This window comes from Psittacula echo (assembly GCF_963264785.1).
Source record: "Psittacula echo genome assembly, chromosome: 5".
In the NCBI taxonomy this organism is placed as follows: Eukaryota; Metazoa; Chordata; class Aves; order Psittaciformes; family Psittacidae; genus Psittacula; species Psittacula echo.
In genome coordinates, this window is record NC_137739.1 from 72,865,334 (window position 1) to 72,883,411 (window position 18,078).

Below are 18,078 nucleotides of genomic sequence, written 5' to 3' on the forward strand. Positions count from 1 at the left end.
GCCCTTGGGGCTACGAAGGCCAACTGTATCCTAGGGTGCATTTAGGGTGAGCATTATCAGCAGGTTGAGGGAGGTAATTCTCCCTCTCTACTCAGAGCTGGTGAGGCCTCAGCTGAAGTACCGTGTCCAGTTCTGGGCTCTCCAGTACAAGAGAGACATGGAGCTGCTGGAGCAAGTCCAGCGAAGGTCTACCAGAATTATTAAGGATCTGGAGCATCTCTCACATAAGGAAAGGCGGAGGGAGCTGGGTCTGCACAGCCTAGAGGAGAGAAGGCTCAGGGGGAAACTGATCAATGTGTACAATATCTGAAGAGAGGGTGTCAGGAGGATGGGGCTAGAGTCTTCTCTGTGGCACCAGGTGACAGGAGGAGGGGCAACGGGCACAAACTAAAACATGTGAACATGAGGATGAGCTTCTTTACTGTGAGGGTGACTGCGCATTGGAATAAGGTTGCCCAGGGAGGTTGTGGAGTGTCCTTCCCTGGAGATATTCAAGAGCCGTCTGGACACAATCATGAGTAATGTGCTTTAGGTGACCCTGCTTGAGCAGGAAGCTTGGACTAGATGACCCTCGGTGCTCCCTTCAAACCCCAACCGTTCTGTGATCCTATGAAGCGCCTGTTGCTGCAAACAGATACATCCTGTGGGATGGTGCCATTTCTGCAGACATTTTCCCATTCCTTATCTTAACCTGAAAATAAACCTTTTTTTCGCCATTGGGTCATTTCAGGCTTCACCATTTCAGTTTGGCCAGTTGCTTTTAGCTGCTGTGGGTTTGATTGTTAGTCAGTCTCCACCTGAGTTGCCTTTTATTTGGGTACATTGTATAAGATACTGCCTCAGCCTGGGCAAAAAACGGGAGCAAAACCCCTTTGGGACCAATATTGCAATGAACAGCCCATATGCTGCAAACTGAGCAGGGTTGGAAGGCTTAAATGTGCCCAGAACTTTGTGACAATACTGCTCTGTTGAAAACAGGCGTATTTTCACTTTTCTTGCCCTGATTTGGTATCAAACCAAGTGTTTAAAGAACCTGACTTTTTCACAGGAACGGAACCTTTGATTTTCGGCCAGCCTCCCACTTGCAACCTTCAGTCCATTTCAGAGGGAAACTTTTTTTTTAGTTATTATTTTTTTTATTTTTATTTGGTCAAAGCAGACATAATTGGTATACCCCCAAATACTCGTTTCTTGTGTACCAGCAATACCTGGGCCTACCAGGTACAATGGTACCCCGAGGGAAGCTGAATTAAGCCCTGGTGATGAGTTGCAGTGCATAACACTTCCAAAATACAATCGCTGTGATTTATGACCACTGACATGACAAAGATTTTGTCTGGTAGTGAGGAGTGATGGCTTATGTGCCTCTAAATGCTTATAATTTCTGGCAGCTTAATTGAACTCCATTAACAGATGCAACAGAACTGAGAAACGTTTCTCCTGCTCTCATTGGACCAGCAAAGCACAGCATTGGCCTCATTTCCCTGGTCTCCGGTATTTTCCTTTGAAGTCAGAGGGTGCAGAAATTATCTTCCTGAAAAAAATACACTACAAAACATATTTGTAGCATACGCTTCATTACGTATTTGATGTTAGGGCACCTTGGCGGGAGAGCAAGCTCCCATGAGTGGTAAGAGGGGGTCCGTGGAGAGCTGTTGCAGCTTTCCACCGTGAATTGATGTGTGCCTTATTCAGCATGCAGAGGACTTGGTCTTAAGTCTGACTCGGAGCTTTGCTCTCCTCTTGGGGATTTTGAAGCTTTTCTCACCAGTCGAACCAAACCGCAGGTAACTGAGACAGCAGAGGTACCCAGCCCTGGCCTGCAAGGTCTTTTGGGTGCGGCTTTGCAACGCAATAGATCTGGCGGATGGGGTGAAGAAAGAAAGGCATTTCTGGCGGACTTGCTGGGAGCTGTGCAAGAGATTCCACTCCCTTGGTGGCCAGAGCGCTGCAGGAGGACAGTTTTTGCTCAGCACCCAAGGCCACAGGAGGCAGGTGGAGGGAGAAAGCTCATTACTTCAAACCTGCTGTGTGCTGGAAGAGTCTAAAATGAGGGAGATGGTTTTTAACAGGGATCATCCATGGCAGCAGTGGATGCCTGTGGCCCAGGCAGACCTTTAGGAAGGATTAACTTATGCATGCAGTGGATCCTCTTGCAGCAGCTGAGCCAGGCTAGACTCTCATCCAACTTCATGCACCAGGCTGTTACCTTTTCCTTGGGAAAGCCATGAAACTGGGTAGAATTTAGATTATGCCCCAGAGAAGTTGGCTTGCTTCTCTGATGGAGGGTGTAATGAGGGAGTCGGGATTCCAGTTATAGCTCAGATGTACAGCAGATGTAGCTGGTTTTGCAGGTGGTAAAAATACAGCCTTGTCTCAGGAATGCTGCAGAAGTAGAGGCATGCGTGTGGGTTTGGGTTGTGTTTTTTGTTTTTGGTGTTTTTTCGAGAGCAGTTCTTTAACTGTTCTGTACTGTACAGCAGTTGTTGCCATTGGGAAATCAGTAGTTACAGGGTAAGCAGCAGTGACACACGGGCTGGGTGCCATCCAAGCACGTAGCAGGACCTGCTCTGTCAAATGCCTGCACCTCGAACTGTGGGAAACGTTACTGTTCTCTCTTTTGGGGTAGGAGTAGTTTTTCATTACCAGTTATGAACACTATTTTATTTTACTCTGCTCCGCATGCTTTTCAAGGACTGCTTGCGAGGAAGAACACAACTATGAAATAGAGGAACCTACTCTCCTATGTCACACAGAACTCACCTCTTCTGATGAGAATTCAAAGCCAGGTGCACAGAATTAGCCATTCCCTGAAATAAAATCGGTTTATCTCAGACAGCAGTCAGAACTGACACTTCAAATATAGCCAACTTCCAGCACATCTTGGGCTCCTGTTTGATCTCCTCTGTATGTTAAGGACCACCTCAGGGCTCCTGAACTCCACCGCCTACAGACACCTCCACCTAGGGGACAAACAATGCCCTGCAGGGAGCACATCAACGCTGCTGAGAGGCTCAACTATGTGGGCTTGGTGCCTTGCTGGTCCGCAAGGCATTGCCACCGGGAGAATGCACTGCAGACAGAGCAGCACTGCCGTTCTCACTTTACCTGCGTGCTATGCTGGGTCCACTTCCCCACGTTTTGCAGCAGTGTTCTTGAAGCTGGCTACGTAATACTGCCTAGCACTGTATTCCCTTCTGTTTGCAGAAGCAGCTCCCAGCTATAAGGAAAGCATTCTGCCTCTAATCTCTATTTACGCAGGATGGTGATAAAGAAATTCCTCAAAGATCACTTCATCTCTCTTTGGGCTGACACCACCATCTTTGCTCAGCCCAGCTCCAAAGCAGCAACACATGCAAAGGCAGCACAGTGGTTTGTGGAGTAGGGAAATCACGTGAAAACAAGCTCCGTATCAAAGTCTGACTGAGCGTGATGAGCGAGCAGCCTTGTGCGCTGCAGATGTCCACCGAAACAGGCAGTACGATGCTCAGAGGATGGCGCGCGCCATCTCCTGGAAGCTAAAGAAGCTGACATGTGCCATTTTTTGGCACATGAGTTGAAACAAAAAGCCTGCTTTTGCGCGGGTTTCTGCTGTAAGATTCTGCTGGTAATTTGCAGCAGCTAGGTGCTGATAGCATACATGCTGTCCCCCCTGCAAGCTACTCATGTAAATAAGGTCTGAGCAAGCTCTGCATGAGCTCGCCGCCTGGCCCTAAAGGACTGGAAAACCAGGAAACTCTCTCAAAGGTGTCTAAGGATTTGATGCTGACGTTCGAATTTCCCTTTCATATCGCTGCAACATTTTTGCCCAGGTGCTTATCCCTGCTCCATGAAGCTGTCATGTTTCAGTAATGGCCACCAGGTCATAGCTCTCTAGCTTCATGGTGTCTTCCAGCTCCTCCTGTTTGTTGCCCGTACTGCTTGCACTGCTGTAGAGGCACTTCAGCTGGGCTGTCAGTCTCGTCACTTTCTTAGAGGAATGGTTCTTAATTCCTTCAGAGTGTTTCGCTGGTGTTTCCCTGTTGGCTCGTATTACATCAGGTGCCCCCTCTTCGTGCGATTTCAAGTGTGCTCCAGCGTGACCAACATGTCTTGGAGCCACCAGCTGCAGGTTCTCACTAGCACGCTGCCCCCTAACCTTGGCATCTTGTCCCACAGCTTGTCATGGGGAAGCTTGATACTGCTCCCCTCCCCCATCATGTAAACATGATGCTCTATCAGTGAGCCCCGCTAGCTCATGAACAAAGACATCTGCTGGAAAAGCAGCACGAAGAGCTGCAGGCAACCCAGGAGACTCCTGGAGTGCATTCAGGAGAAGTTCTTAAGCCAGGCTATAGAGAGCCCTGCCAGGGGGAATGTGACCCTGGACCTGATGGTCACCAATGCAGGTGAGCTCACCTGCAGCCTGGGCTGCAGTGATCCTGCACTTGTGGAGGTTGCAGCCACGAACTTTCCAGCTTCAGAAGCCAACTTCCAGTTCTTGAATTACTTAGTCAATCGGACTAACTGGGAAACTGCCCTCAGGGACAAGGGAGCAGAACAGAGCTAGCAGATCTTTAAGGATGCTTTCCATGAAGCACAAGAGCTCACGATCCCTGAGTGTAAGAAATCGAGTAAGGAAGGCAAGAGGCCAGCACGGCTGAGTCAAGACCTTCTGGTCAAACTAAAGGGCAAGATGGAAATGCACGGGCAGCAGAAGCAGGGACAGGTATCCTGGGAAGAGTATAGGGACACTGCCCGCTTGTGCAGAGATAGGATCAGGAAGGCCAAGACGCAGCTGGAGTAGAACTTGGCAAAGTAGAACTTGCAAAGACTAATAATAAGGGCTTCTACAGGTATGTCAACCAGAACAGGAAGGTCAAAGAAAGGGTGCCCCCTTCCTCTCCCCGCCGCCCGCCAATGAGCAAGAATGGTGAACTGGTAACACTGGACAAGGAGAAGGCTGAAGTGTTCAACAACCTTTTTTGCCTCAGTTTTCAACGGCAGGCTCTCTCCCCACACCTCTAGAGTGGGTGAACTGCAAGGCAGGAACTTGGAGAGCAAGATCTCTCCCACTGTAAGTGAAGATCAGGTTTTGTGACCTTTTGAGGAACCTGAACATACGGAAGTCTATAGGACCTGACGAGATCCATGCCAGAGTCCTGAGGGAATTGGCTGATGTAGTTGCCAACCACTCTCCGTGATATTTGAGAAGTCACGGCTGTCAGGTAAGGTCCCTGGTGACTGGAAAAAGGGCAATATCACAACCAGTTTTCAAAAAGGTAGAAAGGAGGATCCTGGGAACTACGAACCTGTCAGCCTCACCTCTGTGCCTGGGAAGAGCACGAAACAGATCCTTCTAGGAGCTATGCTAAGACACATGGAGGACAGGGAGGTGATTCAAGACAGCCAGCGCAGTTTCACCAAGGGCAAGTCCTGCTTGACCAACCTAGTGGCCTTCTATGATGGAGTTACTACGTCAGTGGACAAAGGAAGGGCTAAGGATGTTGTCTGTCTGGACTTCTGTAAAGCCTTTGACAAAAAGGCTCCACAAAATCCTTCTCTAAATTGGAGAGATACGGACGTGATGGGTGGACTGTTCGGTGGGTGAGGAATTGGCTGAATGGTTGCATGCAGAGGATAGCGGTCAATGGTGCCTCCCGCTTTGTCCCCGCGCAGCCAGAGCTGCCAGCAATAGTATCTGGACGTATGTGAAATGCCATTCTGGCTGCGTCCAGTGAGAGGAGAAAGCAGGGAGAAAGTCGTCTTTGTTGCTACCCGCCGAACGAGAGGAAAAGGCTCCTGGCAGAGGTCAGCTGCATGGGATTGTTCTTTTCTTTGCAGTGTCCTACATTCTGTCCTTTATTTGCCTCCTGTAGGAGGTGGTCATCTGTCCTCGGCTGTGAACTCTGCAAATACAGCTTTCTGCATGAAGACCACTTTCAGTGCCAGTTGAAGAGCTGTCTTCTAAGCCGAAACTGCAGCTCCCTGAACTCACTCATTGCCTGCTCATGAGCAGCGGGATCCTGTGCCAAGTCCTGCAAGAGGTTGAGCGGCTCAGCTGTTTGCAAGGCTGGAGGCAAGATGATCTCTTCGGGAATGGTCTCATTACCAAAGAAGAAGTGGTTGAGTCGTTTCTCCTCCAGGCAGCAACGCAGGTACCGCATGATGTCTTCCAGCCGCAGAAGGAAATCCGTCCTGCGCCAGCCTGCCAGGGGCATGGTAGTCAGGAGGTGCATCACTATTGTCTTAAAGGCATAGCTGGAAAATCCTGTGACCATCAGCATACGGGTGCAGAACTGCAGGCAGTTGAGGTGGAAGCTGTCATGTGGGACCTCCCTGGCCATCAACCGGAAGAACTTCGCCTCTGCCACACTGAAGCTCAATGGCCATGTTGTGCTTGGGGTGCAGACAGCCTCTGTAGCCTGGCTGCTCGCAAAGATGTCTGAGTCGCCTTGCTGCACGCCAAGCATCATCTCAACGAGCAAGGTTCTCCCAGAGACATGTGTCAGCTGCAGCTTGCAGGAGCGGCTGGAGGGCAGCACCTTCATACTGTATTGATGTGACTGAGGCACGAACTCCCAGGCTGACCTCACAAAGTCCTGGAACCATAGGGCAGTCTTCTGGACATCTAGGTAGGAGCTGGTGCAGAGGGTGTGTAGGAGGCTGGGCTTCTGATTCTCCCTCAGCGCCTCCTCGGGGTGGTGAAGGAAGCACAGCATGTCCCCGACTGTCTCCTCAGTCGTGCATGTGCACACCAGTTCCACACGGATGCAGGAGTCCGCCAGCATCTGGCCCACGGTGCCCGCCTCCAGGTGGAAGGCGTGCCCACGGGGGGGCTTCAGGGGCACAAGCAGACGGTAGACAGCATCATCTTCATGGGGACTCCAGCCTTCAAAGGCACTGTCCACCCTGATGGCTGCTTCTAGCACCGGGAAGGAACTACTTGACAAGAGCTGTCGACAAGTGTGGAGGAGGCTATCCACCAGCAGGAACACCAAAGGGTTCTCGTCGTGCAGTTTCTGCACTGACCACCTAATGCGCCTTGCAAAATAACTGCCCACATCTCTCTCGCCATCAGCATCCTCTCCTTCGTTCTCTTCCTCCTCCTCCTCTGCCTCCTCCTGCTCTTCCTCCTCAGAGCTAGAGCTCTCCTCATCACTGCTGCTGTCCTCCTCATGGCTCCTTTTCCTGAGCCACCAGTACAGTCCGACACTCAGGAGGAGCAGGACGCCAGCAATCAGACCCAATTGCCAGTGCTGCAAGGCAAAGAGCAGGGTTCTCCAGACCACATAACTCTGCCCCTTGCTCTTCTCCTGGCTCAGCTGCTCCACCTCCTGCAGCGGCCAAACCATCTCCTGGTTCAGCAGCCTCAAAGGCTGCTGCATGCGGTCAGGTGTGGTTTCATCTGGCTCATCCATGACCACGGGCACCTTCAGGGTGAGAATTTGCAGTACCCACACAAAGAGGTTTGTGACAGCCGTGGCCTGCAGGAGAGAGAAGGAATTCAGTGGGGCTGGGAGGGAAGGAAGGAGGGAAGGAAAGAGGCAGGGAGGGAGGCGGCAGCGTGGGGAGCGGGGACGGGAGCGGCAGGGAGCTGGGGACAGGCAGGAGAAGGGGACGAGGCAGCTGGGAGGCAGCAAGGCCTGCGCCCAGGCCTGGTGGCAGCAGCAGCGTGCCCTGCCCAAGGCGCTCGCAGCCAGGGCCTCGATGCAGGGTGAGCACCCACCCCCAGGGGCCCAGGTTTCTGCCCCGGCCCTCGTCCAGCCCAGCCTGCCCCCTGCGTGCGCACTCACCCCTGGCCCAGGCTGTCCTGGGGCAGTGCTGCCTGCTGGCCCCCTCATAACCATCCCCCATTGTGACGCGTCCCCAGTGCTGTCACAGGCGCCGCATCGCATCGCATCGCAGGCCCTCCAGCCCCGGCCTTTATCCTTCTGTGGCCCCTTCCAGCCAACCTTCCCCGCGCCTGTGCTGCTGCATGGGGTTGTCGTTGCCCAAGTGCAGGACCCGGCACTGAGTAACATCCTTAGATCCTTCTCCCCTTGTGGAGCCCAAAGCTGCTCACAGTACTCGCAAAGAACCTTTTAAAACTCAACAAAGGCCAGTGCAGGGTCCTCCGTCTGGGGAGGAATAACCCCATGCACCAGTACAGGCTGTGGGCTGTCCTGCTGGAAAGCAGCTCTGTAGTGAGGGACCTGAGGGTACTGGTGGACAGCAGGTTGTCCGTGAGCCAGCGGCATGCCCTTGGGGCTACGAAGGCCAACTGTATCCTAGGGTGCATTTAGGGTGAGCATTATCAGCAGGTTGAGGGAGGTAATTCTCCCTCTCTACTCAGAGCTGGTGAGGCCTCAGCTGAAGTACCGTGTCCAGTTCTGGGCTCTCCAGTACAAGAGAGACATGGAGCTGCTGGAGCAAGTCCAGCGAAGGTCTACCAGAATTATTAAGGATCTGGAGCATCTCTCACATAAGGAAAGGCGGAGGGAGCTGGGTCTGCACAGCCTAGAGGAGAGAAGGCTCAGGGGGAAACTGATCAATGTGTACAATATCTGAAGAGAGGGTGTCAGGAGGATGGGGCTAGAGTCTTCTCTGTGGCACCAGGTGACAGGAGGAGGGGCAACGGGCACAAACTAAAACATGTGAACATGAGGATGAGCTTCTTTACTGTGAGGGTGACTGCGCATTGGAATAAGGTTGCCCAGGGAGGTTGTGGAGTGTCCTTCCCTGGAGATATTCAAGAGCCGTCTGGACACAATCATGAGTAATGTGCTTTAGGTGACCCTGCTTGAGCAGGAAGCTTGGACTAGATGACCCTCGGTGCTCCCTTCAAACCCCAACCGTTCTGTGATCCTATGAAGCGCCTGTTGCTGCAAACAGATACATCCTGTGGGATGGTGCCATTTCTGCAGACATTTTCCCATTCCTTATCTTAACCTGAAAATAAACCTTTTTTTCGCCATTGGGTCATTTCAGGCTTCACCATTTCAGTTTGGCCAGTTGCTTTTAGCTGCTGTGGGTTTGATTGTTAGTCAGTCTCCACCTGAGTTGCCTTTTATTTGGGTACATTGTATAAGATACTGCCTCAGCCTGGGCAAAAAACGGGAGCAAAACCCCTTTGGGACCAATATTGCAATGAACAGCCCATATGCTGCAAACTGAGCAGGGTTGGAAGGCTTAAATGTGCCCAGAACTTTGTGACAATACTGCTCTGTTGAAAACAGGCGTATTTTCACTTTTCTTGCCCTGATTTGGTATCAAACCAAGTGTTTAAAGAACCTGACTTTTTCACAGGAACGGAACCTTTGATTTTCGGCCAGCCTCCCACTTGCAACCTTCAGTCCATTTCAGAGGGAAACTTTTTTTTTAGTTATTATTTTTTTTATTTTTATTTGGTCAAAGCAGACATAATTGGTATACCCCCAAATACTCGTTTCTTGTGTACCAGCAATACCTGGGCCTACCAGGTACAATGGTACCCCGAGGGAAGCTGAATTAAGCCCTGGTGATGAGTTGCAGTGCATAACACTTCCAAAATACAATCGCTGTGATTTATGACCACTGACATGACAAAGATTTTGTCTGGTAGTGAGGAGTGATGGCTTATGTGCCTCTAAATGCTTATAATTTCTGGCAGCTTAATTGAACTCCATTAACAGATGCAACAGAACTGAGAAACGTTTCTCCTGCTCTCATTGGACCAGCAAAGCACAGCATTGGCCTCATTTCCCTGGTCTCCGGTATTTTCCTTTGAAGTCAGAGGGTGCAGAAATTATCTTCCTGAAAAAAATACACTACAAAACATATTTGTAGCATACGCTTCATTACGTATTTGATGTTAGGGCACCTTGGCGGGAGAGCAAGCTCCCATGAGTGGTAAGAGGGGGCCCGTGGAGAGCTGTTGCAGCTTTCCACCGTGAATTGATGTGTGCCTTATTCAGCATGCAGAGGACTTGGTCTTAAGTCTGACTCGGAGCTTTGCTCTCCTCTTGGGGATTTTGAAGCTTTTCTCACCAGTCGAACCAAACCGCAGGTAACTGAGACAGCAGAGGTACCCAGCCCTGGCCTGCAAGGTCTTTTGGGTGCGGCTTTGCAACGCAATAGATCTGGCGGATGGGGTGAAGAAAGAAAGGCATTTCTGGCGGACTTGCTGGGAGCTGTGCAAGAGATTCCACTCCCTTGGTGGCCAGAGCGCTGCAGGAGGACAGTTTTTGCTCAGCACCCAAGGCCACAGGAGGCAGGTGGAGGGAGAAAGCTCATTACTTCAAACCTGCTGTGTGCTGGAAGAGTCTAAAATGAGGGAGATGGTTTTTAACAGGGATCATCCATGGCAGCAGTGGATGCCTGTGGCCCAGACAGACTTTTAGGAAGGATTAACTTATGCATGCAGTGGATCCTCTTGCAGCAGCTGAGCCAGGCTAGACTCTCATCCAACTTCATGCACCAGGCTGTTATCTTTTTCTTGGGAAAGCCATGAAACTGGGTAGAATTTAGATTATGCCCCAGAGAAGTTGGCTTGCTTCTCTGATGGAGGGTGTAATGAGGGAGTCGGGATTCCAGTTATAGCTCAGATGTACAGCAGATGTAGCTGGTTTTGCAGGTGGTAAAAATACAGCCTTGTCTCAGGAATGCTGCAGAAGTAGAGGCATGCGTGTGGGTTTGGGTTGTGTTTTTTGGTTTTGGTGTTTTTTCGAGAGCAGTTCTGTTCTGTACTGTACAGCAGTTGTTGCCATTGGGAAATCAGTAGTTACAGGGTAAGCAGCAGTGACACACGGGCTGGGTGCCATCCAAGCACGTAGCAGGACCTGCTCTGTCAAACGCCTGCACCTCGAACTGTGGGAAACGTTACTGTTCTCTCTTTTGGGGTAGGAGTAGTTTTTCATTACCAGTTATGAACACTATTTTATTTTACTCTGCTCCGCATGCTTTTCAAGGACTGCTTGCGAGGAAGAACACAACTATGAAATAGAGGAACCTACTCTCCTATGTCACACAGAACTCACCTCTTCTGATGAGAATTCAAAGCCAGGTGCACAGAATTAGCCATTCCCTGAAATAAAATCGGTTTATCTCAGACAGCAGTCAGAACTGACACTTCAAATATAGTCAACTTCCAGCACATCTTGGGCTCCTGTTTGATCTCCTCTGTGTGTTAAGGACCACCTCAGGGCTCCTGAACTCCACCGCCTACAGACACCTCCACCTAGGGGACAAACAATGCCCTGCAGGGAGCACATCATCGCTGCTGAGAGGCTCAACTATGTGGGCTTGGTGCCTTGCTGGTCCGCAAGGCATTGCCACCGGGAGCATGCACTGCAGACAGAGCAGCACTGCCGTTCTCACTTTACCTGCGTGCTATGCTGGGTCCACTTCCCCACGTTTTGCAGCAGTGTTCTTGAAGCTGGCTACGTAATACTGCCTAGCACTGTATTCCCTTCTGTTTGCAGAAGCAGCTCCCAGCTATAAGGAAAGCATTCTGCCTCTAATCTCTATTTACGCAGGATGGTGATAAAGAAATTCCTCAAAGATCACTTCATCTCTCTTTGGGCTGACACCACCATCTTTGCTCAGCCCAGCTCCAAAGCAGCAACACATGCAAAGGCAGCACAGTGGTTTGTGGAGTAGGGAAATCACGTGAAAACAAGCTCCGTATCAAAGTCTGACTGAGCGTGATGAGCGAGCAGCCTTGTGCGCTGCAGATGTCCACCGAAACAGGCAGTATGATGCTCAGAGGATGGCGCGCGCCATCTCCTGGAAGCTAAAGAAGCTGACATGTGCCATTTTTTGGCACATGAGTTGAAACAAAAAGCCTGCTTTTGCGCGGGTTTCTGCTGTAAGATTCTGCTGGTAATTTGCAGCAGCTAGGTGCTGATAGCATACATGCTGTCCCCCCTGCAAGCTACTCATGTAAATAAGGTCTGAGCAAGCTCTGCATGAGCTCGCCGCCTGGCCCTAAAGGACTGGAAAACCAGGAAACTCTCTCAAAGGTGTCTAAGGATTTGATGCTGACGTTCGAATTTCCCTTTCATATCGCTGCAACATTTTTGCCCAGGTGCTTATCCCTGCTCCATGAAGCTGTCATGTTTCAGTAATGGCCACCAGGTCATAGCTCTCTAGCTTCATGGTGTCTTCCAGCTCCTCCTGTTTGTTGCCCGTACTGCTTGCACTGCTGTAGAGGCACTTCAGCTGGGCTGTCAGTCTCGTCACTTTCTTAGAGGAATGGTTCTTAATTCCTTCAGAGTGTTTCGCTGGTGTTTCCCTGTTGGCTCGTATTACATCAGGTGCCCCTTCTTCGTGCGATTTCAAGTGTGCTCCAGCGTGACCAACATGTCTTGGAGCCACCAGCTGCAGGTTCTCACTAGCACGCTGCCCCCTAACCTTGGCATCTTGTCCCACAGCTTGTCATGGGGAAGCTTGATACTGCTCCCCTCCCCCATCATGTAAACATGATGCTCTATCAGTGAGCCCCGCTAGCTCATGAACAAAGACATCTGCTGGAAAAGCAGCACGAAGAGCTGCAGGCAACCCAGGAGACTCCTGGAGTGCATTCAGGAGAAGTTCTTAAGCCAGGCTATAGAGAGCCCTGCCAGGGGGAATGTGACCCTGGACCTGATGGTCACCAATGCAGGTGAGCTCACCTGCAGCCTGGGCTGCAGTGATCCTGCACTTGTGGAGGTTGCAGCCACGAACTTTCCAGCTTCAGAAGCCAACTTCCAGTTCTTGAATTACTTAGTCAATCGGACTAACTGGGAAACTGCCCTCAGGGACAAGGGAGCAGAACAGAGCTAGCAGATCTTTAAGGATGCTTTCCATGAAGCACAAGAGCTCACGATCCCTGAGTGTAAGAAATCGAGTAAGGAAGGCAAGAGGCCAGCACGGCTGAGTCAAGACCTTCTGGTCAAACTAAAGGGCAAGATGGAAATGCACGGGCAGCAGAAGCAGGGACAGGTATCCTGGGAAGAGTATAGGGACACTGCCCGCTTGTGCAGAGATAGGATCAGGAAGGCCAAGACGCAGCTGGAGTAGAACTTGGCAAAGTAGAACTTGCAAAGACTAATAATAAGGGCTTCTACAGGTATGTCAACCAGAACAGGAAGGTCAAAGAAAGGGTGCCCCCTTCCTCTCCCCGCCGCCCACCAATGAGCAAGAATGGTGAACTGGTAACACTGGACAAGGAGAAGGCTGAAGTGTTCAACAACCTTTTTTGCCTCAGTTTTCAACGGCAGGCTCTCTCCCCACACCTCTAGAGTGGGTGAACTGCAAGGCAGGAACTTGGAGAGCAAGATCTCTCCCACTGTAAGTGAAGATCAGGTTTTGTGACCTTTTGAGGAACCTGAACATACGGAAGTCTATAGGACCTGACGAGATCCATGCCAGAGTCCTGAGGGAATTGGCTGATGTAGTTGCCAACCACTCTCCGTGATATTTGAGAAGTCACGGCTGTCAGGTAAGGTCCCTGGTGACTGGAAAAAGGGCAATATCACAACCAGTTTTCAAAAAGGTAGAAAGGAGGATCCTGGGAACTACGAACCTGTCAGCCTCACCTCTGTGCCTGGGAAGAGCACGAAACAGATCCTTCTAGGAGCTATGCTAAGACACATGGAGGACAGGGAGGTGATTCAAGACAGCCAGCGCAGTTTCACCAAGGGCAAGTCCTGCTTGACCAACCTAGTGGCCTTCTATGATGGAGTTACTACGTCAGTGGACAAAGGAAGGGCTAAGGATGTTGTCTGTCTGGACTTCTGTAAAGCCTTTGACAAAAAGGCTCCACAAAATCCTTCTCTAAATTGGAGAGATACGGACGTGATGGGTGGACTGTTCGGTGGGTGAGGAATTGGCTGAATGGTTGCATGCAGAGGATAGCGGTCAATGGTGCCTCCCGCTTTGTCCCCGCGCAGCCAGAGCTGCCAGCAATAGTATCTGGACGTATGTGAAATGCCATTCTGGCTGCGTCCAGTGAGAGGAGAAAGCAGGGAGAAAGTCGTCTTTGTTGCTACCCGCCGAACGAGAGGAAAAGGCTCCTGGCAGAGGTCAGCTGCATGGGATTGTTCTTTTCTTTGCAGTGTCCTACATTCTGTCCTTTATTTGCCTCCTGTAGGAGGTGGTCATCTGTCCTCGGCTGTGAACTCTGCAAATACAGCTTTCTGCATGAAGACCACTTTCAGTGCCAGTTGAAGAGCTGTCTTCTAAGCCGAAACTGCAGCTCCCTGAACTCACTCATTGCCTGCTCATGAGCAGCGGGATCCTGTGCCAAGTCCTGCAAGAGGTTGAGCGGCTCAGCTGTTTGCAAGGCTGGAGGCAAGATGATCTCTTCGGGAATGGTCTCATTACCAAAGAAGAAGTGGTTGAGTCGTTTCTCCTCCAGGCAGCAACGCAGGTACCGCATGATGTCTTCCAGCCGCAGAAGGAAATCCGTCCTGCGCCAGCCTGCCAGGGGCATGGTAGTCAGGAGGTGCATCACTATTGTCTTAAAGGCATAGCTGGAAAATCCTGTGCCCATCAGCATACGGGTGCAGAACTGCAGGCAGTTGAGGTGGAAGCTGTCATGTGGGACCTCCCTGGCCATCAACCGGAAGAACTTCGCCTCTGCCACACTGAAGCTCAATGGCCATGTTGTGCTTGGGGTGCAGACAGCCTCTGTAGCCTGGCTGCTCGCAAAGATGTCTGAGTCGCCTTGCTGCACGCCAAGCATCATCTCAACGAGCAAGGTTCTCCCAGAGACATGTGTCAGCTGCAGCTTGCAGGAGCGGCTGGAGGGCAGCACCTTCATACTGTATTGATGTGACTGAGGCACGAACTCCCAGGCTGACCTCACAAAGTCCTGGAACCATAGGGCAGTCTTCTGGACATCTAGGTAGGAGCTGGTGCAGAGGGTGTGTAGGAGGCTGGGCTTCTGATTCTCCCTCAGCGCCTCCTCGGGGTGGTGAAGGAAGCACAGCATGTCCCCGACTGTCTCCTCAGTCGTGCATGTGCACACCAGTTCCACACGGATGCAGGAGTCCGCCAGCATCTGGCCCACGGTGCCCGCCTCCAGGTGGAAGGCGTGCCCACGGGGGGGCTTCAGGGGCACAAGCAGACGGTAGACAGCATCATCTTCATGGGGACTCCAGCCTTCAAAGGCACTGTCCACCCTGATGGCTGCTTCTAGCACCGGGAAGGAACTACTTGACAAGAGCTGTCGACAAGTGTGGAGGAGGCTATCCACCAGCAGGAACACCAAAGGGTTCTCGTCGTGCAGTTTCTGCACTGACCACCTAATGCGCCTTGCAAAATAACTGCCCACATCTCTCTCGCCATCAGCATCCTCTCCTTCGTTCTCTTCCTCCTCCTCCTCTGCCTCCTCCTGCTCTTCCTCCTCAGAGCTAGAGCTCTCCTCATCACTGCTGCTGTCCTCCTCATGGCTCCTTTTCCTGAGCCACCAGTACAGTCCGACACTCAGGAGGAGCAGGACGCCAGCAATCAGACCCAATTGCCAGTGCTGCAAGGCAAAGAGCAGGGTTCTCCAGACCACATAACTCTGCCCCTTGCTCTTCTCCTGGCTCAGCTGCTCCACCTCCTGCAGCGGCCAAACCATCTCCTGGTTCAGCAGCCCCAAAGGCTGCTGCATGCGGTCAGGTGTGGTTTCATCTGGCTCATCCATGACGACGGGCACCTTCAGGGTGAGAATTTGCAGTACCCACACAAAGAGGTTTGTGACAGCCGTGGCCTGCAGGAGAGAGAAGGAATTCAGTGGGGCTGGGAGGGAAGGAAGGAGGGAAGGAAAGAGGCAGGGAGGGAGGCGGCAGCGTGGGGAGCGGGGACGGGAGCGGCAGGGAGCTGGGGACAGGCAGGAGAAGGGGACGAGGCAGCTGGGAGGCAGCAAGGCCTGCGCCCAGGCCTGGTGGCAGCAGCAGCGTGCCCTGCCCAAGGCGCTCGCAGCCAGGGCCTCGATGCAGGGTGAGCACCCACCCCCAGGGGCCCAGGTTTCTGCCCCGGCCCTCGTCCAGCCCAGCCTGCCCCCTGCGTGCGCACTCACCCCTGGCCCAGGCTGTCCTGGGGCAGTGCTGCCTGCTGGCCCCCTCATAACCATCCCCCATTGTGACGCGTCCCCAGTGCTGTCACAGGCGCCGCATCGCATCGCATCGCAGGCCCTCCAGCCCTGGCCTTTATCCTTCTGTGGCCCCTTCCAGCCAACCTTCCCCGCGCCTGTGCTGCTGCATGGGGTTGTCGTTGCCCAAGTGCAGGACCCGGCACTGAGTAACATCCTTAGATCCTTCTCCCCTTGTGGAGCCCAAAGCTGCTCACAGTACTCGCAAAGAACCTTTTAAAACTCAACAAAGGCCAGTGCAGGGTCCTCCGTCTGGGGAGGAATAACCCCATGCACCAGTACAGGCTGTGGGCTGTCCTGCTGGAAAGCAGCTCTGTAGTGAGGGACCTGAGGGTACTGGTGGACAGCAGGTTGTCCGTGAGCCAGCGGCATGCCCTTGGGGCTACGAAGGCCAACTGTATCCTAGGGTGCATTTAGGGTGAGCATTATCAGCAGGTTGAGGGAGGTAATTCTCCCTCTCTACTCAGAGCTGGTGAGGCCTCAGCTGAAGTACCGTGTCCAGTTCTGGGCTCTCCAGTACAAGAGAGACATGGAGCTGCTGGAGCAAGTCCAGCGAAGGTCTACCAGAATTATTAAGGATCTGGAGCATCTCTCACATAAGGAAAGGCGGAGGGAGCTGGGTCTGCACAGCCTAGAGGAGAGAAGGCTCAGGGGGAAACTGATCAATGTGTACAATATCTGAAGAGAGGGTGTCAGGAGGATGGGGCTAGAGTCTTCTCTGTGGCACCAGGTGACAGGAGGAGGGGCAACGGGCACAAACTAAAACATGTGAACATGAGGATGAGCTTCTTTACTGTGAGGGTGACTGCGCATTGGAATAAGGTTGCCCAGGGAGGTTGTGGAGTGTCCTTCCCTGGAGATATTCAAGAGCCGTCTGGACACAATCATGAGTAATGTGCTTTAGGTGACCCTGCTTGAGCAGGAAGCTTGGACTAGATGACCCTCGGTGCTCCCTTCAAACCCCAACCGTTCTGTGATCCTATGAAGCGCCTGTTGCTGCAAACAGATACATCCTGTGGGATGGTGCCATTTCTGCAGACATTTTCCCATTCCTTATCTTAACCTGAAAATAAACCTTTTTTTCGCCATTGGGTCATTTCAGGCTTCACCATTTCAGTTTGGCCAGTTGCTTTTAGCTGCTGTGGGTTTGATTGTTAGTCAGTCTCCACCTGAGTTGCCTTTTATTTGGGTACATTGTATAAGATACTGCCTCAGCCTGGGCAAAAAACGGGAGCAAAACCCCTTTGGGACCAATATTGCAATGAACAGCCCATATGCTGCAAACTGAGCAGGGTTGGAAGGCTTAAATGTGCCCAGAACTTTGTGACAATACTGCTCTGTTGAAAACAGGCGTATTTTCACTTTTCTTGCCCTGATTTGGTATCAAACCAAGTGTTTAAAGAACCTGACTTTTTCACAGGAACGGAACCTTTGATTTTCAGCCAGCCTCCCACTTGCAACCTTCAGTCCATTTCAGAGGGAAACTTTTTTTTTAGTTATTATTTTTTATTTTTATTTGGTCAAAGCAGACATAATTGGTATACCCCCAAATACTCGTTTCTTGTGTACCAGCAATACCTGGGCCTACCAGGTACAATGGTGCCCCGAGGGAAGCTGAATTAAGCCCTGGTGATGAGTTGCAGTGCATAACACTTCCAAAATACAATCGCTGTGATTTATGACCACTGACATGACAAAGATTTTGTCTGGTAGTGAGGAGTGATGGCTTATGTGCCTCTAAATGCTTATAATTTCTGGCAGCTTAATTGAACTCCATTAACAGATGCAACAGAACTGAGAAACGTTTCTCCTGCTCTCATTGGACCAGCAAAGCACAGCATTGGCCTCATTTCCCTGGTCTCCGGTATTTTCCTTTGAAGTCAGAGGGTGCAGAAATTATCTTCCTGAAAAAAATACACTACAAAACATATTTGTAGCATACGCTTCATTACGTATTTGATGTTAGGGCACCTTGGCGGGAGAGCAAGCTCCCATGAGTGGTAAGAGGGGGCCCGTGG

The 18,078-nt window shown here is 51.5% G+C and overlaps 2 protein-coding genes across 2 annotated transcripts; both read right to left on the bottom strand.

Annotated features, from left to right (window-relative positions):
* Nucleotides 1-5,921: 5,921 nt before the first annotated feature.
* On the bottom strand, nt 5,922-8,219 carry LOC308221256 (inositol 1,4,5-trisphosphate receptor-interacting protein-like 1; the record flags this gene model as incomplete). The annotated part of the gene is made up of 3 exons (XM_080618242.1): nt 5,922-6,957; nt 7,186-7,466; nt 8,130-8,219. The coding sequence occupies 3 exons, from the start codon at nt 8,217-8,219 to the stop codon at nt 5,922-5,924; spliced, it is 1,407 nt and encodes a 468-aa protein (XP_080474368.1).
* Nucleotides 8,220-14,134: 5,915 nt separating this feature from the next.
* Nucleotides 14,135-16,432, bottom strand: LOC308221257 (inositol 1,4,5-trisphosphate receptor-interacting protein-like 1; the record flags this gene model as incomplete). Its single annotated transcript, XM_080618243.1, has 3 exons — nt 14,135-15,170; nt 15,399-15,679; nt 16,343-16,432. The coding sequence occupies 3 exons, from the start codon at nt 16,430-16,432 to the stop codon at nt 14,135-14,137; spliced, it is 1,407 nt and encodes a 468-aa protein (XP_080474369.1).
* Between the last annotated feature and the right edge of the window lie 1,646 nt (nt 16,433-18,078).